General features: G+C 41.7%; 1 protein-coding gene across 4 annotated transcripts in view; it reads right to left on the bottom strand.

Annotated features, from left to right (window-relative positions):
• pou2f2a (POU class 2 homeobox 2a) overlaps window positions 1-27,776 on the bottom strand; it is a 100,738-nt gene that overhangs the window by 71,799 nt on the left and 1,163 nt on the right. Inside the window, exon 1 of one of the 4 annotated variants that reach the window (XM_019351030.2) lies at window positions 25,190-25,275. The exons of 1 other annotated variant lie outside the window; for it this stretch is intronic. In XM_019351030.2, coding sequence (XP_019206575.1) covers window positions 25,190-25,274 — 85 coding nt within the window. In that variant the 5' untranslated portion in view covers window position 25,275. Of the gene's footprint in view, window positions 1-10,403; window positions 11,824-25,189; window positions 25,276-27,776 lie in introns of those variants that run through there. 2 more of the 4 variants (XM_025902393.1, XM_005459088.4) reach the window with 2 other exon arrangements.

Below are 27,776 nucleotides of genomic sequence, written 5' to 3'. Positions count from 1 at the left end.
AAGATGATGTACTTAAGTACAGACAGGCACAGGAACACACACACACACACACACACACACACACACACACACACACACACACACACACACACACACTCTGCTTATCCTGCTTGTCATTTTAATCTCTATAGGCAAAAGCAGCGAGACGAGCTTCCTCACACTTCCACGGGAAGGTTTTGTGTGAGATCACACACTGGCTTCATTATGTCAGAAACCTGTGAAGGAGGACAGGAGCCTTTCCTAAGCCCTGTTCTCTCTATTCAAGCAAGCAGGGGAACAAGATCACTGCCTTGAGGTTGGCACAAAAGACCAGCACTTCTGTATTACACACATCGGCAGCAGGCAGTGATGGACATTAGCTAGAATACACACGCACACACACACCTGCTGGCGATCACAGACATGCACAAAACTACAGTAGACTTTCTACATACCCACTAATGCACACACACACACACACACACACACACACACACCATCTGAAAAACTTAAAGAAGACATTATGATTGCAGTGCATGAAACGACTAATGGTAAATGACTGCTGGTTAAGTCCTAAATTTAGCAAATGAATTTTCAGATTCCGTCTGTCTGCCTCACAAATAATTTCCGTAATTTACGAGTTAGGTTGCTTCCTGGAAGCTGAAATTACTGACCATCAGATTTATTTAATGGAAGCCAGAAGACAGACAAACCTTTGGACACAGATTACGTACAGATTACACACTGTGGTGTCCTGAACAAATGTACCTGCTTTAAGTGGTGATGTCTAGACTCCTCCATTGGTGTTTTTAAACGTACTTTGAACTTTTTGAAGTGCATTAAAAGTCGAGAAGTCTGAGATCGCTTGTACTGTTTGGGCCGACTTTTGCATTTAAAACAGGCTTGAATTTTTGTGGAATTGATTCAACGAGGTTCTGGAAAACATTCCTCGTTACTTTGGCTCATACTGCCATAATTGCATCATGTTGCTGCAGAATTGTAGGCAGCGTCCTCACCATGCACTTCTTCCATTGGACCACATTTTAAACGTGCACTATTGGATTGACTTGGTGAATCTGGAGGCCATTCGAGTACTCATGGTCATGGATCCAGTCTGAGGTGATTTAAGCTTTTGACATGATCATGAAGGAACGATACAATCTGCAGGATTTAAATGATGCTCCATTGGAATTAAGGAGCTCCAAGACTATGCCCTTACACCTGTACACCACCTGCTGCATGGATCCTTGCTTATATGCCAAAATCTGACCCCACAATCTGAATGTCACAGCAGAAATCAAAGTTCCAGTTTTTCACCGTTTTGGAGCATCAGCATGTTCTTAGCCAACAGGAGCAGCACTTAGCATGGCCGGTTCTACTGTGACCTACCTGCTTTCATGTTGTAACAACTGTCAAGACCTCAGACTTTCATGATAACTTATAATCACAAATTTGAATTAATAACAATCCTATCAGCCAAAATCATTTAGAAACTGTAATTTTCCACAAATTTAAAACAGAAGTGCTCGGAGGTGATGAGAAAGGAACTATAAACTATAAAAGAGGCACAAAACATTCAAAAAGAACAATTACACAATTATTTACAATAAGATATAAGCACCGTTAGAAATACATTAACAATGAATAACAACACATCAAGGTTATCAGTGCGACGCCCCGTTTTGTTTCGTGTTTGGAGTTTTGCAATTACCGTTTTATGTGAGCTCCAAACAGTCCTCCCATTGTACTCTGACCTCGTTCATCAACAAAGCATTTCAATCCAGAAAATATTTGGACAATTTTAGTTCATTGGACCAATGAAATGCGTGACAACTAGATAGATAATTGTGCATGAATCTCAAGTTAATAAACCTGTTTTGTTATGTGCATTTCATCTCTGTTTGCCTCACAGTTGATGTGTTTTTGTTGAAGTTTTGTATTTTTCAGCGTATTGTGGTTTAGGAAAAATGAAGCCTGCCACTTCTAACTGCGTATGTATTCATGTAAAAGCCTGTTTAGAGACAAGGGTTGAAATTTAGCAAAAGTTATAACTCTCTCTGCTTCATATCATTTTCATGCACCGTTCAGAGGACCTTAGGTTAGCTTTCTTCTCCATTCTTATACTTGGTTTCACAACTTTGACAGATCCTCTTGTCTCCATGGATGCAAGTAGTTGACCAGGTAACTGATAAATTAGCCAGTGATAAAACTCATTCGCTGCACACGTCAAGTTTACAGGAAAGGAGCGCTTTCAAACAGCAAGAGGTGCTAAAATGAACCAAGAAACCCAAAGAGAAGCCTTCATGTATCACTTAACACCGCCACATGCACACACACACCCCTAATTGGTGTATAGCGTAAAACCTAATTATTCTGCTTAATTAGAAGGCAAGCAGCAGTCCTGACCTGAAACCAGCCTCTCAGTACCTTGAACAGCATTCATGCCTTTATTTCTGACTCCTGCCCTCGTGTTCCCTTTTCTTCCTGCCTTGCCTTCTTCTGACCAAACAGACCAGGTTGCACGCTGGGCCAGGGCAGGGAATTAGAGTGATGGAGGGAGTGAAGGGAGAGGTGGAGAGCAGTGTGGAGAGACGGAATGTGAGCTATGAGATGAATGAATAGGCACGGGGTTCTTTATGGCATTTATGTGCACTGAGGAGAAAGCCTATCGACAGACACCTTGTCGGACAAAGGGGCAGCACACGCTGAGTGCATTCGATTAAGGGTGGGCATTGGTGTTAAACCAAAAAAGGTCCCCTGCTGCGCCCACGATTCATTATTTAGATGGGGGTGTAAAATGGACACTGGCCGAAATAAACACACACACGTGTACTCTGCGACAAGCCATCAGGGAAACACCAATTTTACAGACACAAGTAATCAAGAAGTACACAGGGTACTCGTGCTTTCGTGGACAGACATGGTTGCAAACACAAACCAACACACACTTACATATGATTGCCGATTACATACCCAAAGAGAGCGGGGCACAGAGGGCAGTCAAATATAGCCTGAGTACAGCCAATTTAGCCCTTAATGGTCTTTGGGCCATTAAGGGCAGCCATCAGGAGCGCAAGACTAAGATGACTGTCCAATGCAGGATGCACGTGTGTTTATGTGTGGAGGAGGACAGTGTTTACCTAGATTCTTCTCCTCCTATATGTGTGTCTAATGGCCTATGAATGTTTCCACGGTAACTATAAGAGTTTTTAGCTGGTTGGATGGACTGACATACAGACGGCAGCAGAGGGGAAGCAGAGTTCAGGCGACCGTGTTTTGCTGTGGCAACGTTTTTATTTCATATCTGCACAGCAGGAAGTGTCTGTGGTATGAAATGGCTTTTTCCATCTATAAGACAAAAGGTCTCTGTATAGGTGTGTGTGTGTGTGTGTGTGTGTGTGTGTGTGTGTGTGTGTGTGTGTGTGTGTGTGTTCAATGCTGCATGCAAAGGTTTGTGCATGTGTGAAGGTAATGCACAGGACATTTATTACATCTGCTATACATCTTATTGTACAACCGTATAGTGACAATCAAGGCATTCTATCCATCTTCTATCTATCTATCTATAGATGACAATGTTTTATGTTTCTGGTAAATTTACATTTATTTTTAACGATGAGGTGTGTGATAGCAAACGCGCGCTGGCACCAGTGCTTGTATATAAAAGACAGATGTAGCCACTGTGATGTCACCGATTGGTTAAGCCCAGTTCTGATACTCTGACTTTAGCGTTATGGTCATCACCGTTTTGTTTTCTGGTGCAAGAAGTGACCATTGTTGCAAAAAGAATGAGCACTGTGTTTTGAGCTAATGTTAAAAAGAAAATACTTGAATTTCACTAACCAAACATGGGCCAGGCAAATGGTTAAACACAGTTTTTGCAAGGTAACTGTATCCAAAAAAAGCTGCAGAGAGACACAAAGAACTGATTTAATGTCACATCTGATTTAAAAACCAAAACCGTATCATTAAGCAAGCAGTAAACATTTTTATTTATGCTTTAAAGTTTTGGCACTTTAACATTGGACTCTGTGGGGACTGACTCATTTTTGGATCCAGCCTCCAGTGGCCATTAGAGAGACTGCAGTTTTGGCGCGTCCATGGTTATTTGTTGCTTGGCTGACATGTAAAAATGGAGGTATGTTAATTTGTTCATTTTTGATTTTTTAACATCAGTGAAAATGCAAAGAGAACACTAAACAGACTGGGCTTACACTTTAAGAGTTTAAGTATGTATGAAAACGTCTGTCTGCGGAACAAACACTGAGAAACAACAACAATGTCACAGTGTGCAGGCAGTTCAAGTAAAATAACTGACCTGACAAAATGTGCTAATGGATATACAGCCCTGTGTTAATGAAAGGCTATGTGGTCATAAATGGAATTAAATGCTATACTCATTAAAGAGTCAACATATTTGACTAGCTGATTGCCTCCCCGGGTCCAGCTGTTGTCCAAAAATTCCCCTCAAAATTTTAATAGTAATTTTTTTTGATACAAAAAAAATCAACTGAAACTGAACTGATAATCTATGATGGATTTATTTTAATATATAATACTGTATTCACTGTCTGTTTGCTACAGATACCCTTTAATGAAGCTGCCTGTTTAGGACAAGTGAGGTGTTTGTTTCTCAAACTCCAGACTCTGATGTCTTTACTTGGTGCCCACTTACACTGGGTCCTCCTACTTCTTTTCTCTCTGGTTGGAGCCAGTATGAACTGTTCTGTGAAGGGAGTAACACAAACTGTTGTATGACGTCTTCACTTTGCGCATAAAGATGTTTTAGAAGATGTTTAAGACCGCTAACCTGATGAGACAATGTAAAATTTAAACAGAAATGATAAATACTGAAATTGGGCGTCTCTGTGTCTAACCAGACATCAATGAATTATTAATTTAATGCTGTATTTTCAACAACCAATGTGTTTTTCTTTTTATAGCTCAAACATTTTGAAACGACCTCAGACTTTTGAGCAGTGGTGCAAATAAAATGACTCATAAACAGCCAAACAAAAAAACGTGTCACTGACAACCTCTTTGATATGCATGTCACGTACTTACTTTAATATTTGCATGCATCTGAATGAAGCGGATACATCGTCACATGCAGTTTGTGTGTGTGTGTGTGTGTGTGTGTGTGTGTGTGTGTGTGTGTGTGTGTGTGTGTACGTACAGAGCTCAGTGTGGGGGTGAGGCAGCTTAACGCAATAAAGCATGTTGTATTGACATCTGTGTTGTGTCTATTGATTCCCCATTATGGAGCTAACAAACCCGCCTGGACGCTTTGTCATTCGCAATCACGTTAGCACCGGGACTCGCCAACAACGCTGCCCCTTTTAAAATCTGATCCATACGCACGCGGACACACACATGCAGACGCCGGTGTCCTCACAGGCGCGCGCCTCCTCGCATTCCCACACATCTGTGGCAGCTGTTCGTGTCAATACACACAGATCCACCCACAACCACAAATTCTCATGCACACACATCAACAGTCTCCACTCACAAATGGGGTGGCGAGAGAGCAGTCAATGCTGGCTAATCAATAGCGGTGGAAGGTTAAAACCACTCACACAATGGGCAGCTATGAGCTTCTTGTGGTTTCCAGATAAACCAGACATGCCGGAAAGATCCATAACTGACCTCAACGTGCAATTATTGAATCGTCTACCTGTCTGCCTGCTCACACACAGATCTGGTAGCTTTATGCACACACACACATACACACACATACCCACCCACATGTGTTCAAATTATATAAATTCCAGCTGGCATGCATTTCCCGCTCATTGAATAAACTCAAATATATACAGATATACATTGTATCCAGCTTCACTTAGAGCTGGTACACAAATTTAAAAACACACATTTGAACGTTGCATCCACCTGAGCAAAAATCACATCTTTCTCCCACAAACACACATGCTTTGTTATCCATAATCGCACAAACGTGTGCTCCACAAACACAGAAAGCCAATTAATCTGAACACAGGGGCCTCAATTTGATGTGGCCCAGACTTCACAACCCCCTCCTGGGCTCCACGAGGTGAAGATCCTGGGTGTGAGAGGAGGTAGTTATCAAACAGCACGCAGCACCCTGTGTGTGTGTGCATGGGATATGCACTTTGAAATAAAGTTTTTCTGCACTGTTGCTGAACAATACAAAACTAATGCAATGTTTACTTATTTCTTAAGTATGCACCGTTTTACAGGTAATTCATAACCATCACAAGCTTTTTCTTCTCGTTTGCTTTCCTCTGTTGTATTTTTAATGCCACCTGCACAAATATTTTTAGACAGCTTTTTTTGTTTGATCGTGAATCATCATGACTTTACGTATGTGTTGCGGGGTAATCTAAATAGAAAAACGCGTCTGAACATGCTGAACTAGAGACTAAAAGGAACACTGTGCTGAATAACTACACCTGGAATAAGAGGCCTCTCACAGTAGCCAACATAAATAAACCATCCCTCTCAATCCAGACATGTGCCTCCTCTCTGTGAATTTGACAGCTCTCAGTTTTATATGGGCCACAGTGGCCCTGGAGGATTTTACAGCAGTGTACATAAAATAAAAGAGCATTTAGATTTCCTTTGTTGTGGTGCAGAGGAGGGACAGAGCAGAGGCAGCTACAGGTCCCTTTCCGCCCTCACTGCCCTCTGAAAAACACGCACGCACGCACGCACGCACGCACGCACACACACACCGCTGCAGAGACTGGGCTGCACAAAAGAGGAGGTTTTAAGTCTTTGCGGCAAAGATGTGATGCTGAAAATGAGCCAAGAAACACTAGTTTCTACTCTTCAACTGTGGATGATCTGAATGCTTCTTTGGGTTTATTAATGGCTGGAAAGTAAAGAACTCAAAGATGTGACGTCAGAGTTCATCCTCATTCCTGCCCCATGCACAAGTTCCCCAAACTAACACAGACAGCGAGAAATCTGAGCTACTACAACAATCGCATTCAGGGCTCACATCTATACTATGTTATCTATTTTTAATTAATTCACAACACTGGATCCTGAAAACAACTCAGGAAGAATGAAAATACACAACAGAGCATTCCTGGCAAAATAACTCTGTGAATGCAAAGTAATTCTACGGGTCAACAATATGATAGGAGTTTTTAAAAAGCAGAAAAGGCTTAACGTAATAAAAGGCTTTCATTACTAAAAGCACACGAGTTGTAAAGCCAGTGGTTTTCTGTATACTTCACGAGTTATAGGATCCACTCACTGTAATAATGTTTGCATTCATACAGCCGCAGTGTGAATAGGCCGGGATAGAGGCAGATTTCAGGGTGATGCATTTCCAAACAATATCTGAATTGATAGCGGGAGATTCCAAGGACTTAAAGGCACTAAAACTCAAGCCAGGTTTCTTTAATAGATAGCAATCATGAAAGTAGCCCAACCCATCGGTTTCTTCAAGGCTGGAACCATTTACTGCACTTAAAAATGTATTTAATAAAGTACAACACTACAAATATAAAGAAAACATTATCAAGCTCAGATGGCAAATTTAATCCAGTGACCATTTTAAAGGTGTGCGACTGCAGTGATGTGTCTGTGGCCCCGCTCAGCTGAGGCCAGCGGTCTCAACACTGTAGTGTTTAAGAGTCGAGCTGACAAAAAACCCATAAGCCCTCGGTTTAGATCCACTGTAGAGCCACTGTCTGCAAGCGTCTGCTGTTTAGGACCACTCTCTCGCTCCTTCTCCACTGAACCTCACTCACCTCGTCTTAGACTTTTGACACTCCCGTCTTTGCTCCCACTAACGCAAACACACCCAGGTGCGTGCGCGCTCACACATTTACAGGTGCACCGAGTCGTACAGACGCACGCTTTGGTCAGATCACAGAAAGAAAGGGAGAGCGAGAGAAAGGCAGAGAACTGTGGGTAACAGACTTAGCTAAAGTGGCTTATGGGGCCCAGGCAAACCACACTGGGCAAATCCAATTCAACAACTCCCCCCGTCCATAGGGAACAAGACACAGGAAGAGAGGGATAGACAGGGAGTGGAAAAAAAGGGAGCGAGAGGAAGACGGGAGAGTTTGCATTTTACAGAAAAGGCTTTTGTGTCAAGTCAACACTTCACAGAAATGAGAAAGACAATGAGGAACAGAGGATTCGGAGTTTCTTTCTCTCCAGAGATTAAAGATGAAAGATGGAGAAAAGCGGAGAAATAACAGGGGAAAGGAGGGATGAGTGCTGCCCTTTGCTCTCCTACCTACTTTACTTCCCTCGTGTGTATCGGCTGCTTATCACACCAACATGTTTAAATAAAAAAAGCAGCCAGTACAAGAACTCTGACCCTTTCATTTTCTCCCATGTGGAAAATACACCATGCAGACTGAGCTGCTGAGGAACTGCTGGCTCACTCCTACCCTCGTTATTCTTTTTTTTTTTTCCACCTATTCACTCCTAATTTACTTTCTCATTTAATAATCCACATTCAGTCACGGCCATTTAATTATCCCTTTGACACCACAGTGTCGTTGCTAACACAAAATCTTCCATTCTGGCTTATTTCTCTCCAAAGCATTAAACTCTTTTTCCCACTCTCACTCATTCATTCTTTTATTGCTTTTATTCATTCAATTCAATGACTCTTTCACCTGTTAATTCACTGATACTTTAACCCTCGCATCTATTTATTATTCATTTATGCACCCACTCATTCTGTTATTCATTCAATCATTCATTTGGCCCCTCGCTCCCAGTGTGCACTTCTCCTCCCTATTCCCCCATCAGGTCTTTTACTTTAATTTCTTAAAGGATCAACTTAAAAAAAGAAAAAGAAAAAAAAAAGACCCCTCCCCCGAAACAGAAGCTCGCTGGTTATATGTCGCCTGTCAAAGCCGCCAGAAGCAGTTGAGGTTTCATTAAAAACCACAACCGTTTTTCTCCTCCTGACACCTACTTAAGGTGATAGCCTGAATTATCCCTGCACGGCTCGGCACGGATCAGCATACACACCTAACCCCATCTGTCTTTTTAAATTTCCGGCTGGATGGATGGGAGGTGGGACAGAGGAGCCACCGGCACTGTCACCCTCCAGGAATCCTGCTCAAACACACACCTCAGTGCACACACTCGTGTTTCTGTGACCAACACGTCACAAAGTTTTACCCAGGAGGTGGCAGGAAAGGGAGAACTTTGAACAACCAATCTAAAAACCAAATGTAACGACATAAAATTAAGATGTTCAGCCGATTTGTTAACACTGTAATTTTACATTTAGATTTATAATGCACAGCACATCACATATTTTTATATTCAAACAAAGAAAGCTAATCCAGAGAAGTGCATTGCCGTTATTGATCACACTGCAATATTATAGTGATGGTGATTTATTAAAGCAGAGCATTAAAGCATCATAAGGTCATCATAAAACCCAAGTATTGACTGACAGTCTCACCGATAATGTGTTTTTCATCACAAAGATAAAAAAAAAAGAAACACACAAAAAGAAAAGCAGTTCTTAATTAAATTATTCTGATTTTTAATAGATGGATTTAAATTTCAGTCTCTTGAAAACGCCACCATTTCCCCTCTCACATCATCACCTGTGTTGGCAAACTTTCTCCCTCAGCCAACTTAACTGTACTCCTGTTTTCCCAATGTGGCCTCCTGTCAGGGATCAATACAATCTGATCGATAGATGACCATGAATATTCCCCACAAACCTAGCCAAGTTAGACCGAAGGAGAGGAGCAGAGAGGAGACAGATGGGATGGAGGCTGAGATGGATGGATTGCCATGGATGAAAGAGAAAAAGATAAGGAGAGAGTGTGGCGCCTCAGAGAGACTGTGATGGATGCTAATGACCCATATATTCATGCATCCAATTTGGGGTGTTATTTTACATTTTTGGATTTACATGCAAGTAAGTATTGCGAGTTAAACTGATCATTTCCCCTCTTTTTGTGAGGAAATAATGACAAATAATAAAAATACACATTTTTATGATATTTAGTCCTCAAATATTCCTTAACAAAAATCACTTGCTTGTGTAATTTCAAAGAAATCACAAGTGTCTTGAAATCTTTTATACTGAGAGTCTGATCTGCTTTTTCTTTTTAAAAAATAAATAAATGATATTTTTGTTTCTTAAAGAAATTACATTTTGCGTCTACAGTGGTTATGGAGTGTATTTTGCATCTTTCACATATGTAAAATGAAGTTTGTGGGTTGTGTGTTGCATCATCGGTTTACACACGTGTATTTTATTTAAGTTTATTTTGGGTGTTTCAGAAATCTGACGTGAAACTGGAAAAATAAAATGATGCGTAAATACTTTTTAAAAATCTAGATTTAGCAGGTTATAAATAAAATCAATATTAAATAAACTATGATCAACTGTGATTCTTTGCGTAGGTACACAGTACTGGGAATGGGACCGGGGAGAGGCGTCTTACCGGGACTGGACCGCGGAGCCAGCGAGGACTTGAGTCTCCAGGCGCTGAAGTCGGACGCTGTTCTCTGAAAGACGAAGGGGACCGGCAGGGGGACAAACATGGTCCTCTGTCGACCTGGGGGTCGTTGTTTTTATTTTAGTCTCACTTTTTTTCCTTCTCCTATTCGTGGTCCTGTCGTCGTTCTTTGGCTTTTCTTCGTATGCTCTCCAGGTTTGTGGACAGCCGTTTGTAAGGATGCTGGGACGACTTGAAAAAAAAAGGAGATTAAGGATTTGGCTTTTTTCTTCTTCTGTGAATCGATTCTGTGTCTCTCTGGATTCACATTTCTCTACTTCTGGATTTTGTACAGCTCTGGTAACCAGATGGATACTCTGTTCCTCTGACTTGAGTCTTCTTGAACTGATCTAGTCCGGCACACACACGAACACGCAGCGATGTGCTGGGCGCGCAGCAAAGACTGTTTGGCTTTGGGAGAATAAATAAAGCTACCAGTGGTTATCCATACAGGCTAATACAAGCTGAAGGTGACTGGCCATTTGGTGATATCTGCTATCATTGCACCCATGAATCCGGTGCATTCGGTGCTCGTCACTCAGCTACTCTCTACTGGATGCAACACAGGCACAATTAGACTCAATTTATTGTGTCCACACAGCTGTGCGTAAAGCTCGCAGTGGTTCTCAGACCCAGTCTTCACCCCTCGGCCGGGTTTGCTTTGGTTTGGGTTGGGGAAAGATGGATTTTCCCTCCTGCGCTCTCATTAAAAGTCCTAAACAAACGCAGTCCACCGGCGAATCCTCGGTAAGGAAAAGGCAGAAAGAAACTGTCCGTGTAAGAGTGGAGTTGCTGCTTTTTGGTTCTCCTAAAGATTTGGTTAATAGCTGGCTGATCTGCTGAAGAATACACGCACGCAAAGCGACACAATAAAAACCGTTATTTGGTAAAAGAGAGAATTAATGAAATAATAAAGTAAGGCTACGCAGGCACCCCCGTCTGACTTTCGCTCCTCCCTCTCCTCCCCTCGCTGTTTCTCTCTCTCCTCTTTCTCTACCGGGGGTCACTAATTAAAGCAAAATCGATAGATAAATAAATGAATGAATCCATATTAATAAATAACTCAGTCCTCCGGCTTCTTCAACTGATGTGCAAGCGAAAGCGAGAAAAAGACGAGGAGAAAGCGGTGCCCCTTTCCTTTTACGGTGCACTGTCTATTCTTTGGCTCTGCTCCGCCATCCGCCGGTGTGTATCTCTCTCTCCTTCTCAGTCTTCCGCTGTGTGTATCCTCCGTGTGTGTGTGCGCGCGCGTATCAGCGTCCCTTCAGTTTATTTTGGGAACCCCGGTGGTTTCGGTCCGACACCGCGCAGCCTGAACGCACTCTGGCACGGCGAAGCGCTCTGCCCGGGAGACTGAGATACCCAGCCCCCCTTCATCTGTGTGTGTGTGTGTGTGTGTGTGTGTGTGTGTGTGTGTGTGTGTGTGTGTGTGTTTTTTACCCCTCTTCCCTCCCCTCTCTACCTCGACCCCCCTTATCCCGACACACACAGCACAAATATACACACACATACATATACATATACACAAAGAGAAACACACGGTCCCGCCTCTGCCCCTTAGAGGCAAACATTTCTTTTTAGCGCACACTTGCAGATTTATTGGCACTTGTATCTGATCTGCAAAGTAACTCGATGGTGATCAATATTACAAATACTACAACGTGTGGCAGTCTGAAAGATGTTTACAAGGTTTATGTAAAAACCAGCTTCTCATAACAGCCCTGCTTTACTACTTTAAAGCCTTCCTCCACGAACGCGCACGTTTTTCTTTTAGCACCATAATCCCGTACAAGGGGAGCGCTGATCGGCCAATTGATCTTCTGATTACTTCATTATAATGAAGCCAATAATCACATCATCGCCGGCCTCCGGGAAATCGATCGCCTCTTCACAATGTGCGGACATGAAATCAAAGGGGGAAGCTTTGATGTATATTTCAGCAGGTGGATCTCTCTCCCTCTCGCTTATATAGATTTAAGCGGCTCTGGCCTACGCAAGGTCACTCGCACTACTCAACTAATGTTTTTTTTTCTAGAGGTGGATAATCAAAGCCTGCACAGCCACGGGTCTTAAATTAGTAATTGTTTGGGGCTCGGAAAGGCTGCGTGCGTGTATGCGTAAAATGTCAGTTGAGTTGAATCTAAATTGTATGTTTTTCCTATTAAGGGTTGGCCAGAAATGTTTTGTAGTTGCAGCTTTCCTGAGTGTGTGTGTCCGAAGAAAGGTGCCTCCCGGCCATCACCTCTCTCTTCAGTCTGCAGCAGCCGGCTGTCAAGACTCACTGCCCCAATCTGCGCTGCGCATTTACACTCAAGATTATTGCCAACATAGATTTTTTTAAATAGAAAAATCCATACGCTAAATATCGCAGTCAATAAAAGAAAATCGACCGCACCACACCTCTCCCCCTCCCTCTGCATACACTCCGAGGTGAGACTGAGCTGTTAATAAGTTATCGATCAATTATGGCCCCTCATATTTAGAAAGGCCCCCGGGCTCTTTGCCAATGCTAATGTCCATGCATGCAGGGAGAGGAAGAAACCGTCAAATAGCCCATAAACTGCCTCCTACACGGATAAAACATCATCAGAAATCTTCTGTCGTCACTTTACAGCAGCAGCACTCACTCTGCTCCTGCCAGTGTACTACTGCAGCCTGTGTCTTCACTTGCTGAAATACTACTAATGCCTGAGCTGATATTTATACACCAACGGCACTCTACTTTCCCTGCTAGAAATATAACCACATTAAAACTAATGATGGAAAACCTTATATTTCTATCTGCACTTGAACTGTCAGTACTGTGACCTTTACTGCTCCACAAGGGTTTGATGGGCTCCTTTGTCCTTGACTCAGCCACGGAAATATTCTTAATTATAGGGCAGATGCCTTACTTGCTACCTCGCTGAAAAGGTGGGGAAAGTTATAGTCTTCGGTCTTCCATCCATCCACCTCTGAAACAGGTGATGAATTTGGGTTAAAAAAAACAACAACAAAAAAAACTTCCCTGTCTGCCTGGAATCAGCTCCAAAACCATCTTTTGGAGTTGCTGAATCCATTTAAGGCCAGTTTAAGTGACTTTAAGTAACTTCAGGCTGAAAATGTTACCCGGAACATCACTGCTCCTTTTTTTAAGCCACAGAAAATGACTTACTCTGTTTTCTTAAATATGAAGTGTATATATTTTTTGTACTTTACTCATATTTTCTTTGTTAAATAAAAGTTAAATAAAATCACTCCTTTGGGTAAGGATGCTTATGTTGCCAGTGTGACCTCACTTCAGTTCTTTCATTTCAACACTTTTTTTCCTGTCACACTTAAATCTCAGTATACTTTTTGTTCTGCTGACACTTTAGATACTTGAGCTCTTTTTATATTTTAACTCACATTTTTAGCCTTTCACCTATCAGACACGCCCTCCCACCTCAACTCCTTTTAGGCATTGACTACAGCATCTTCCCTTTCACATTTGTCATTATTATCATTACTACTACTTCAGATGCTAGAGTAGTAATACTGTGGCCTCTACCATAACTACTACTCCTCTAGAAAAACTACAAAGTTCTGACTATCACCAACTCCCTAAAATATCAGTATTTTAATGTTATTAAAGCAGCCACGTCATCTGTAGTGCTAAAGTCCTTAATCTAGTCTTTCTGTGATTTAGGCCATTTCCATTACAAGCTGCTGCTTTTGATGTCATCTATGCATAGACACACGTCATGTCACAAAGGAGGGGCCCCTCCTCAGAAAAAAGCCCACTCCCCATTGACAGATGACATCCGCGTGCCCAATGAGAGAAAGACAGAGAAAGAGACAGAGGAAAAAGAAAAGAAGCAGAGCAGCAGGAGGAGGAGGAGGGAGAAGAGGAGCCATATAAAGAAGCGACCGGTTGTCCCTCAAGAGCCCCCCTCTCCAGATGAGGGCGAGCGCAGAGGAGCCCCGATCCAAACTCCTTCCAGACAAAAGCAATTATTTCTTGTAGAATATAGTGTGTTTTGTGCGTCCATCGCAGGAGGGGAGGGAGGTGTGAGTGGATTTGAAGGAGAGGTGAAGAATATGGCGCATGCCGGGCCTCATCAATAGCAATATGTTCTTTTCCCCCCTTCTGTAATATCTGTCCTTTTATAACTACTCACAAACCTGCTGTGGTGGTTGCTTTGTCTGACATCGTGAGCTCACGGGCCATATCAGACTTCTGATCAGTTACAGACACACAAATACACACAAACACAAAGAGACAGTCGTAAAAAAATGAGCCTAAAACAGATGCTCCCTTTCAGATAAAACCTGTTGTTCCTAAATCCAGATCTGATCTGGAACTGGTGTATTACTGATATTCATGACAGATTCATAAGAAGTTACTTTATTCATAGCTTAACCTGATACGTCATCATCTCATAAAGCTCAAAATCACAAACCGAGACCGTTTCAGGTTTTAAATATTTAAAATACACCATAAATGTTTCCAACACATTTCTTGTTATTTTATTCCACATCAGTAAAATCTACATATCTCAAGACAAACCAAATAATCTGATGTGAAAATACACTTCCCACAACAAGAAGTCTGTTGCAGGATAGATCTTATTGCTCTTTATCTGTCTGCTCTGTGTGTGAGTGTGTGTGTGTGTGTGAGAGTGAGTTCATTGTTAAATGGCAGTGTCATGTTGACAAACGAGTTGGTTGAATTAAATTCTCCCTCATCAATAACAAGGGGGGGCCCAATCAATACCAGCTTACAATTATATCACCACCAACCCCTCCGCTACCACACACACACACACACACACACACACACACACACACACACACACACACACACACACACACACAGATAGAAGAAGAAGAAGAATCATTACCAGGCAGTTACACAGACCTTTATAAACTATAAAATATTCAGACTCACACTGAAGAGAAGAGAATGATTACTGGTGTTACTGAGATAATTATAAATGCGCGCACACACACACACACACACACACACACACACGTCACACTGACCCTTATAAACCAACGTAGCCCTTCTCTGTTCACCGACATTATTTTTAGCTTTCGGCATTTTATCCATATTCAGCATCTCTCTCTCTTAATGCCTCTCTCATTCTCTCTCTCTGTCTCTCTCCTTGTTCTCTCGCAGCCTGACTAAGTAATCAATGCTGACAGGTTGTCAATAGGCCAGTCCGGGCCCTGCCAATACCTCTCCTACATATCCATTATTCCTCTTAGGCTGCGGAGGACAAACAGAAAAAAGTACAACACAAAGCTGTCGATACGCCACCTTGATACGATCGTTGAGGCAGATCAATGCTCTTGCTTACAGCTCATCAGCTCGTCTCGACCTCGAGCGCACTGGAAATCACAGTTAGCGTGGAAATCAGTTTGTGAATACACATTTTCTCTCACTCGAAGCGTTTCCGTGGTCTTATCTCTATAGGCTGGGGATTTTTTCCCCATGTATATTCTCCTTTATTTCACACATAATTTCATTTTGACTTTGAGGATATTTGCCCTCGTGTGAATCTGCCGGTGTTCATATTTCACACATGTTCTGCATCGTGTTTCATCCCAAACTGGTTGTAATGGATTTAAGATGTAAACCCAAGACCAGACTGAAGTAAAGGACGGAGCGAGGGGTGGGGAAGGGGCTGCAGTATCGACTTTGTGCTGTCATTCTTTATCAGGTTCCCAGACGATCCTGTATTCCACACACACAAACACACAGGCACATTTTCTAACGTGCTGTTGTAGACATAGAACAAACATATCCATATGCAAACTCACCATAACATGCAACAAAGCACGCACACAACAGATATTCACGTAAATGGAAACACACTGTAACGTGCACAAAATGCACACAGACACACACACCTCTGGTTCTTGTGCTCAAACCGCTTAGCTTAGCACAAATGCAGCATCAAGGCTTGAGGTAATGCCAATGACATGGATGGAGCTTTCGGGCCCTTGCAGCCTGCAATGTGTGTGTGTGTGTGTGTGTGTGCGCGTGGTGTTTATGGTTGTCTACGTGTGCCTGTTGGAGAAGTGGGGAGGGGGGTTGATAGCCTTAAACACTGAGAGGATCAGACCCAGCTCTCGTGGACACCATGGAATACGATCAAGAGGAAAGAGGGTGTGTGTGTGTACATAAATGATAACAAGACTTGCTTAAAAAAAAAAAAAAGAAGAAAAAACTAAAAATAAGCAGTGAAAGGTGTTCAAACACAATCCTTCGCAAAGTATTCTACTGCTGAAATAACATCCAACACAACATCCGCTGTTATGATGCATTTTTAAAGCTAAATATTTTCAAAATTCCAGTGAAAACGTGAGCCGCACAAATTCACAAAAAGCCGTTTTACAATTTTGTATTTCTCGTGGCCTCACAAAAACACCCACACTCCACAGGTTTCCTCCGAGATGTGCATTTTATTCGCACAAACCTGATAATCCCTTTTCTTGTACTACATAAACACCACTGACTAAACTTGAATCCCCTTTCTCTGCGCCTTTTTATTCGCAGTTATTCTCTACATGCCTCGGTCTCTCTCTCTCTCTCTCTTCCACACATGCTCAGTCATACACAGATACACGGACATGTTCATGCTCGGCCTGTGCGGTGTTCATGGAGAGAAAGAGAGACAGACACCGAGAGTGTGTGGATGTGTGTGGGTAGATTTAGAAGTGGGGATCAATGAGAAATGTAGAAATCAATGCACTTAGCAGTGGGAAATCAATGGGGCCTAATCGGGATGCCAATGGCACAAGTCAAAACAATTAAGAAGGAAGAAAAATGTTTAACAACCCCTCAGCCCCGCCCCGCCCCGATGCTTACACAGAGGCCGAGGAGAGATGGAGGGAGCGGAGGGAAGAGAGAAGAAGAAAGGGCTGAAGCAATACAAGGGATGTTGAGAATGTCAAGAGGAGGATCACGGCGATGTTTGGATGTGCTCGTGGATCAACAGAATTAAATGTGTTTACCTTGTGAACTGCGGGGAAAAGTTGCAGGTTTGATTTTAGATCAGCAGCTCACATCGCTTCATCTTTCAGCTCACTTTAAAGCCTTTTCTGCTTACAATGAAGATCAAGGAGGCAACAAAAGAACCGAATTAAGACATAATTAGAAGAAATATGTCTTATTTTTAATTATGAAATAAAAACATTCAGCTAAGTGTACCAACAGGAATTAAATCTTTTGTTTTTATTCAGGAGAATCGAGCCATCATCAATCTGTTTGTAACAATATGTGGTGGGAGCAGCTAAGCAACATAACCCAGATGCATTTACGGCTCTTTCAGGAGGATATTTGGATATCTCAGGACCAGATGGGAGAATGCATCTCATTCCTAAATTAATCCACACTCACGAATGAGACTTTAATATACTTTGAAGAGAAACTCACTTTCCTGTTCTGCAGAAGTTCATGCCAGAGATTATTGAGTGACGCACTGAACAAAAGTACATCATGTACAAAATAAGAGACATTTAAATAGTCGGAGAACATCTTCTTTTGAATCATTTGTCTCTGATATTTCCTGTACCTGCCCAGTTACTGAAGTCACTGCAATGAGCAAAACACTAAACCTCCTTATTAAGCCGTCCAAAAATCCAACCGTGGGCTCTTTATAAAAGCTGCTGTCAGTCGAGCTACAATTACACCAACCTAATGTCTTTAAACCTGGATAAGGAGAGGCTAACCCTTATCAAAAACAGGAGGTGCTGCCAGGTATAGTTTGTTATTGCGTAGTTGACAGTACTCCACCTTCGGTCCCTAAATGCCAGCTTTCATGACCAGGGTTCAATCCACTAAAAGCACAGTTTTCACTTGCAATGCATTGCCCTCTTAACATCAGACTGTGCTAGCCGTGGACAGAGTGCTGCACCGTGTCGCTTCACAGAGCTGAGCCTGATGCGGCCCAATGGATACAAAACCATCCATCTCGTGCTATTTTGTGTGAACCTTTCCAAGTCCTGGATGCAGGAGAAGCCCCGTTTGCTGATCCTCTCTCTGTGCCAGAAAATGTTTAAAGGCTGAAGCAGGTCCATTTAGAAAAGTCCATGTCTGTCTATTACTGAGTTGAGATGTATCTGCTGATGATATTACAATTAGTTAAATAGAAAAATGAACAAATTAAAGTTTCACTTGAACCTTACTCCTTGTGCACGGTCCTTCCAACCACAGCACATGCATTACTTTTTAAACTGGGAATTGGCTGAATGGCAATACACTAATCAAAATGTAGCAGGTTCAAGGTCATAATTTGTTGAAAACCAGGACACAATTTCTCTAGTTTTTTCTGTGGTTTTTCACCACCACATTATATTGATACTCAAATCAAACAATCAACCTATGATTGAAGTGCAGGCGTTCAGCTTTATTCATCAGGTTTTCCACAAATTTGGCATCAAATGTTTAGGAACTGCAGCCATTTTTATACATAGCTTCCCATTTTTAGAGGTTCAAATCTAAGCGAACAAAGTCACATGATTTCAAATGTAAGGACTGTTTCATGCCACAGTCACAGTCTACTGTAACATTCATGGTTTTAAATGGACTACAACCATCTTCTCGGTAAAAATGTAACCCGACAAAAGCTTTACAGTCACTTTTCAAGTCTTTGAGATGTGAAAGATTTTGGGAGAAGTATCACTTGAATGCACAGATACAGATGAAAGGATGTGAAAGTATTGGCAAACACAGAGCAGGTAGAGAGGGGTGAGATGACTCCTACAACTTGTGAAGTCTATCAATAAAAAAATATTTCAGTCTTCACAAAAAAAAATTAAAAAAAATTGATTGATGGAAATGATACCACAACATGACACAAAACACCCAGTAGCACAGTGAAAAAGAGAGCAAAAGAGTGTGGATAGGTGGAAGAACCAGAGCCACAGAGAGACTATCTGAAGGCATGGTAAGGCTGCATGCTGTAGGACTGCAGCTGCATTGGTTTGGCGTGCACGGTATGTGGAGGTGGTGGTGGGGTTGATCTGGGGCCAATCAATAACGGCAGGCTCTCTTACGACCCCCGAGTTCCTCCTGGCTTGGCTGGCAGGCTGGAAATCAATGGGCCGGGCCAATAACTCAGGATGGTGTGTGGATTAGTGAACTGTCAACTAATCAGAGAGTTACTGAATCTGACACCACAGCTATTAACCTATCGATATGACACTTGGCACTGACACACACTCACACACATGGAGATATATATATGTATTGATGAACACGCAGCGAAACACGTATGTGGATGCCCGAAGGCGGCTTGCACGCGTCTGTACACCAGCACATACGTGGAACACACTATCATACGCATTTCCTTGTAGATTTACAGTAAACAACATGTACGCTCCTGGATTCTGGGACACTGTGTGTGCTCACGTGCACAAATCCATCACTGGAATCATTACTTTGCTGCACAAATAAACATAAAAAACCAAGACAATCTGAAAAATAAGAGTTTAAGTAGGAGAAGAACCATCAATAACCTTCAACTAGCTAATAGAAGATATATTAACCTTTGCCTATGGCACCCTTTTAAAGCTTTACACCACACAACATGCAACAAGCAATAAATATTGTACAAGAAGCAAAGTTCCTGTAACACATATAAATGCTTATCAATAATACTATTGTAAACAATTCATCATGTAGGCATCCATAGGGACATGTATAATAAATAAATAAAGGAGAGTATAATAATTTTGGCTTCGTTTCTCTTAAAATAGTAAGATGTGTTTTCTCTGAGCGTTTATAACTGTTAACAAATGTTTATTAAGGTGTTAGGCTTTCATTATTTTCTACCACACACAGTGTCAAAGTTGTGGATGTTTATATTAAACATGCCCAAAGTTTCCAACAATGTTATTCCTGCAAGCTGAAAGCTCTGACATTAGCATCCTCGATTTCAGAAAGTTTTTTCTACTCTTAAAGAGGTTGTCAAAAAATGTGTCAAAGAGAGTGGATATCCTAATATGGTCACCTGAGGAACCCAAACTCAGTAATACAAGTCTGGGTACAGCAGTACCAGCACATGCTATTCTACCATTGTGTCTATGAGGGGCAGCCAATCAGAAGAAAGTTGGCTTTAAAACATAAACAAAAACTCTGGAAATTATCATAAAATGTTTAAATGTTTATGTTGCACAAAAGTGCCAAATAAAGGGGACTGAAATAAAGTGTTAGACAAATATATCTAAAAAGAAGACGCACGATTACTTTTTTCCATTGTGACTTAAATGTTTTCAAACTTTAAAGAGGATGTCATCACCCTGAATCACCTGAATTCAAAAGGGTATATTTTTCAAAGTAATGGACACTTAAAATTTAAAATATATGACTCAATGCAAACTTTTACATAAAAACAGTTACAATGTCACGGGCGCTCAGTGTATGCACCTGTGGACGTGTCCATATATCCATACGATAGTTAAGCTCATCCCAAACTTTTGCGAGCATGTCTGGAGTCACTGCAGTTGTTGTGCTACCTACAGGCAACCACATGAAACTCACAAATCCCCTCTTTCTAACAGTCTATGTTTCAATCGTTACTGGTGAGAACATCTGCGGATTTAAAGCACTTTAAAATCGGATTTTGATACACCCAATATTTTTATATTTGAACTAGCAATATCTACAATTCAAAAACTTTCATTCTGATTGTCCAGTTCCTCTTCAGAGATATCTGCTGGCTCTAGACCAGTGTTGGTCAAGTTACTTGAAAAAAGTAATCAGTTACTAATTACTGATTACTTCCCCCAAAAAGTAATCCCGTTACTTTACTGATTACTTATTTTCAAAAGTAATTAATTACTTAGTTACTTAGTTACTTTTTAAAAACACGATTTACAACCTGAATAGGTGATAAAGCGATAGATCTTTCAGCCCAATTCTACTTTTGCTGCATAATTCATCATACAAAATGTAATCAAATGGAAAAGTCTCTTTTTAAAACTTGTTTTATTAGTTTTAATCTTTTAACTTTATGCATCAAGCAAAAATTAAATTATATGCAACATTCTCTGACTGGAAGAAATTTGTTTAACATTTAAACCTATTTTCTGCACATTCCAGCACATAAAATAAAATATTTTTTTGTGTTTACACTCACTCTTTCAAATAGATGCAAGTAAAACACAGCAGAAAATAAATAAAATCAAAGACTAGCGGTCCTGTTGCTCTATTTTCACCTGTAAAGCAGGACTGGGGTAGGTGGAGGTTTACCCTGGTGCAGGTGTGCTGCAGCGGTCAGTGGAAGAATCCGCGAGTTTCTCTGTGAATTTCACATTACGTTGTAGTACACTCGGTGCTTGCTTGGAAGTTTACGGGGTTTTTCCGCTGTAAAAAGAAGTTTTCTTCCCACGCACAACGGACGCTAATGTTTTTGTCACTTTTTATGGACTCAAACTCAAAATAAGGTCAGTACTTCCACGCTTTAAACGCTGCATGCTACACTCTGTCCCGCACTCGATATATTATGATCTGCAGACAGCTGTTGTCACGAACGTCGCACTCGCTTACGTCACTGTCATGAGACGTTCTCGCAAAAAATCACGGTTTTAGTAACGCAGTAACGCAGCGTTCCTACGTGAAAGTAACGGTAATCTAATTACCGTTTTTGCAATAGTAATCCCTTACATTACTCGTTACTTGAAAAAAGTAATCAGATTACAGTAACGCGTTACAAGTAACGCGTTACTGCCCATCTCTGCTCTAGACACAAATAAAAACAAACCAAATAACATTAACTTCTAAGGTAATAACAAAATATACCCATCTGCCACTAAATTTGACCCTTTTTTGCTTTCAGAATTACCTTAACTATTCCTGACACAAATTCAACAAAGTGCTACAAACATTCTTCAGAGGTTCTGCTTCATGCTGACATGATAGCATCACACAGCTGCTGCAGATTTAAAGAATAAATTCATGGTGTGAATCTCCAATTCCACCAAATCCCAAAGGTGCTATCTTGGATTGAGATCTGGTGTCTATGGAGGCCATTTATGAACAGCAAACTCACTGTCATGTTCATGAAAACATGGGGTTATCCTGGCAGGTCCTGCCAGAAACAGCCATCAGAAGATGGGTAGATACACTGGGTACACTGTGGTCATAAAGAGATGAACATGGACTGCAACAATACTGAGGTGTTTAAATGATAACTACACTTGGTACTAAGGGGTGAGGGGATCAAAGTATCCCAATAAAATATCTCCTATATCATTGAACCACCAGCAGCCTGAACTGTGATACAAGGCTGGATGGATTGATGCTATGCTAAATTCTAACGTTACTGTCTGAATGCTGCAGCAGAAATCAAGACCCATCCTGTTCTTTGCTGACATTGCGGCCAGTGTGGCTTTCTGCTGCTGTACTCCATCTGCGTCATCGTTTAATGTGGTGTGCATTCAGAGATGCTTTTGTGCATACCTTGGTTGTAACAAAATGAAAAATTGTGTTACTGTTGCCTTTCTATCTGCTCTGACCTCTAACACCAACAAGGCATTTTCCCCCAGAGACCTAATGCTCACTGGATATTTTCTCTTTTTCAGACTGCAAACCATAAAGATGGCCATGTGGACAGATCCCAGTAGATCATCAGCTTCTGAAATACTCGGAGCAGCCCATCTGGCACCCTAACACCCAGGACAGGTCACTGATCTATTGCAGGGTAACAAGGACGAACAAATAACCATTCACACTCACAGTCACACCTATGGGCAAATTAGAATCACCAGTTTACCTAACCGCACCTAACCGCACTAACTGCATGTCTTTGGATTTGGATACAAGCCTGAGTATCTGTAGAGAATCCACGCAAGCACGGAGAGAACATGCAAACTCCACACGGTGCTATCCACCGAATGACTTAATTGATAAAAAGAAAATAAATAAAATACAACTGATCTCTTTTTCAGGAACTCTTTTGGAACACACATATAAAATACACACAATAAAAATCCTACAGTCATGGTTAATTTAAGGCTAATTTGAAAACACCCATCATTCAGTTTTATTACATGCACTGTGTGGGCGCTGAGGATTTGACCCTTGACCTCCAGGGAACTGACGCTATGAATGTTGCTGAACCAGAAATTCGACACATGTGTTACATCCACTGCACCTCTGGATATCTCCTTGGCGTGTCTAAGATCTGCTTCCTGCATATTAGTTTATTAAGATCAATTTACCCCAACCTGCAGGAAAAGAAATCCTCATAAAGTGTCTCCGTGTGTGGGTCCTTTTAAAGACCTCTTTCAACTTACACTTCCACAGACCAGAGATCTAAATCCTAAAAACCTCTATCAGTGTATAAAGGGGAGTAATCTCCATTATTCACATAAAAATAACAGAAAAAAAACAGGGTAAGCTGGCTTTGCTGAGAGAGAACTCTCCTTTTATCCACAATTTTTATCCAAATTCCTCTGTGCATCTTTTAATATGCACACTCTGATCTTTTCATATTCTCATGTCCCTCTCGTGTGGAAGCACAGGCTTATTTTGTGTCAAGGGTGCTGGTTCATTTTACATTATTCCCTTCTTTTCTTCCGCCCTTTCTTACTTTTTTGGTGGAGGGGGGGGAGCAAAAGGAGATTATTTTGGGGGGTAATTCCATTGAAATCGCTCTGAAATAACTTGACTTGGCATGTGCCTATACAAGGCTCCACAAAAGGCTCCGGGAATACTATTCAGTAATGGGCTAAAGCAAGAGAAGAATCAGGACAAAAAGCCTGCGTGTGTGTGTGTCTGTGTGTGTGTGTGTGTGTGTGTTACAATGTGTCTGCGTGTGTGTGTGTGTGTGTGTGTTACAATGTGTCTGCGTGTGTGTGTGTGTGTGTGTGTGTGTGTGTTACAAGAGCAGCTGAAATGAGGGAGAGGAGAGAGAACAAAATCACCTGAGAAAAAATAAGACAGCTTTCAAGAGGAAAAAAGTGCTGAACAGAAAGAAGAAGAGGCAACAGTAGTTTTAATATCCTTGAAAATTATTTGATAAATATAAAAACTCGAATGCAAAATTACTATTAAAAATTGTCGAGGTTAAAAAAAGCACACGTTAGATTAATTATAATAGGGTTCTGGTTTAATTTAAGGGTTTTGGTTTCTGCGTAAAGTTAAAAAAAAAAAGACGCTGCTCCAGTTAAACCATATATTGAGCAATTTTTCATGTTTAAGCATGGCAAGTGTATTTCCCAGGAGATCTGGCTAAAAACGAGAAAACAAAACAAAACAGACGCAATAACCACACAAGTAACGAGGAGGGAAAAAAGCAAGAAATGAACAAAAAAAGAAAAGGAAAAAAGGAGTGGTTGAAGGGCTCCGAAATCAGAGGACTGGTTGGGGGCAGGCTGGAACCGCACTGCTGTCTAACGATAAGAGCCGCAGAAAGAAAGAGAGAGCGAGTCTGGGGCTAAAAGAAAGAGGAATAGAGGCAGGTTACAGCATTACAGCCACCAAGAGAAAGGCGAGGGCGGAGGTGGATGAGGAGGGGGCACGGGGAGGGGTGAGGGTGGGCCTCCCACACACTCCGGATTAGGAAACATATGCAGTGGAGTAGCGAGGGATTAAAGGGTGAATGAGAGCTGGAAGAAGGGAAAGAATGCTTTTTGGGGAGGAAAGGAGGGGTGAAGGGGAGGGATGGAAACACAAGTGCTCGGCCAGGCGTATTTCCACCCTGCTTTTATCCTACATCCCCTCGTCTACCACCACCCTCCGCCTCCTCCCACCTACTCACCTTCATCTTTGAACCACTGGGATGACGAGATTGGTGTGCAAGGACTTGGAGAGAGACATGGGAGGAGGCGGCTTACTGGCACCATCCTTTGGGTGTAGTTATTCTCTGCAAATACCACCAGCACTTCAGATGCCATTAATTTATAAATACTTTATTCTTTTTATTAATCTCAAAAGATTAATAAAAAGGTCCAAACACTTGATCAAGAGATCTACCGTTCTTTTTGCATTTAAGATTTCAGAAACACACTTTAAAAGCACATTTCCTCTCAAAATTATTTTTGGTTTCCCAGTTTTGGGCATTTCGACTGTAGAGAGATGTGGGCCCGCTGTTGATTATAATGGAGCTAGATGACACTCACTTTGTGCTGTTCAAATCATCGAAAACCGCATTTGAAAATCTCAGAGTCCCTTAACCAGGTAACTCAAAGAAAAAAAAAATCCACAAATCTTATTGCGAGAGGAGTTTCATGCTGGAATTATTACTTTTTCTACTGAACTACACCCACCCAGGCAGAGTGGAGATAGGCAACATTACAGCTGTGCTGAGGGGGGTGCAATACACGTTTAGATGCTGTCACAATGTCATGAACACAAGCCTCTCGTGGTGCGTATTCACACTTCCTCCTGTGCAGTGACACAGTGAGCAGGTGCACAAAAAACTGCCCAAAAGGGTGTTGGATTACTTTGAGTAACCAGGTCACCGTTTCAGGAAGGGGACACCGATTCTCAGTTTTTTTACGGTGTATTTTTTGGTACTTTGAGTACCACATGGAAGGTGCCATGAAGCCCCACTACACTGAAGAGAAAGCATTCAACTCTGCAGCCAGCATCTTCAAAACAGCGCAGCTCGAACCTACACAGTGTAGATGGATAAGTAACACTACGTAACTATTAACTAAAATATGTATTATTGTGGGGTGAACTTTCCCTCCGCAGACGGTTTTCCTACCATATTAAATATTTCATTTTTGTAGAAAATAATCAGCACAAAAAACATTTTAAAAAATGTATGCACCACACTCAAGGTAAATAAGGATAAATTATTCACATTACTCTTACTATAGTGACATATTCAATCTGTTTGTGCAGCATATTAGAAGAAACACGGTGTAAAATGGACACAGCGCACTTCTAAAAGAAAAATAAGCTTTAAATTTACTTTTAGAGATGACTAAAACATAAATTCTAGGAATTTATTGACATCTCTGTAAATTTGACCATGCACTCAACTATGTGCAACTTGCTGCAAGTGCAGTATCTACAAGCCTGTGTGTGCTGTATTTGTGTGTGTGTGTTCATTTGGGGTCTTATGGGGGGTGGGAGGGGTCATATGAGTCAAGGTCAGGTGATAATTTGCCAGAAAGCTGCAGTGAGATGCGGGGATGGAGGGACGGAGGAGCAGAAGGACAGAAGGAGAAAGTAAAAGAAAAATGAAATGATGGTGAAGGAAGAGGAAAAGCTGCAGCTGCAACTATCCACCGATCTGTCATTGTTTTTCTTTAACCAGCTTCCCTCTACTTGTCCTTTGCTTTGTCTCTAATTTGTCATCCTTTCTCATTTCATCTACTTCTTGTCTCTATATCACGCCTCTCGGCTCCGAAGGAGAAAATCCAAGTTTAAGATGCGGGCAGGATTTCATACTCGGACACAAACTAACGCGAAATTATATTTTTCTCATCTTCAAATCCTAAATATCTTCAAATTTGCTAACCTCTCATCCACGGCCATCTGCGACAATCACACACAGACGCAGACACACTTCAATTTTTATGTTCACCAATTGGCAATAATTCACGTGTTTCTCTCCTTATCGTCCACCCTCCCTTTCTACTCTCACACTTACACCCATACACACACAGACACACACACTCCTGATCCAGGGAGGTCAACCTTTGGTGGATGAGGTCAGGTGTCTGGGATGAAGTTGACCTTTGACCTGCAGGGTGCAATCGCCTGCTTCCATCCTAACCAGCTGGACAAAGAGCCAGCCATATAATTCTGTTATGTGTGTGTGTGTGTGTGTGTGGTGCTGTATCTATATTTTTTCTATGTGATTGGATTATTTGTCAGCGTTTTAATGTTTCCTCTCATGTTTCCGTGCGTCCATACTGAAGAATTGGATTTACCTCCTGAGTTTCAAAGCGACCGGGGTCTCACCGGTTGTTACCGCCGCTGAATAACAAAACAATATTGATCAGGCCGGGGTCGCCCATTGACGAATCCCGTCTGAAGCGTTTTCCACAAACGCTCATCACTTCCTGTCTTCGTCCCTATTTGGGGTTAATATCTCATTAACGGCTATTATCTCCATGCCAGTCGCCAAGGAAACAGGCATCAGGACAGGAGCTGACAATTCCCCGCAGCCTGCATCCTGCGGATCACACAGGCAGCGACCAGATTATTGGAAATCAATCCGAGGGAGTTACTGTTTCCCTGACCTCCCATGCTTCAGTTGCAGTATTTATTGAGGAACACTGATCAAATGACGACTATTATGAGGTTCACACAGATGTCAATAAACACAATGATGAGAGTCAATATGCAATGACAGTGATGATGGCTGAGGTTCATAAATCAGACATTAC

The sequence above is a fragment of the Oreochromis niloticus genome, linkage group LG22, assembly GCF_001858045.2.
Source record: "Oreochromis niloticus isolate F11D_XX linkage group LG22, O_niloticus_UMD_NMBU, whole genome shotgun sequence".
Classification (NCBI taxonomy): domain Eukaryota; kingdom Metazoa; phylum Chordata; class Actinopteri; order Cichliformes; family Cichlidae; genus Oreochromis; species Oreochromis niloticus.
The sequence above is the reverse complement of the archived record's forward strand: the minus strand, read 5'-3'. Positions and strand labels throughout refer to the sequence as shown.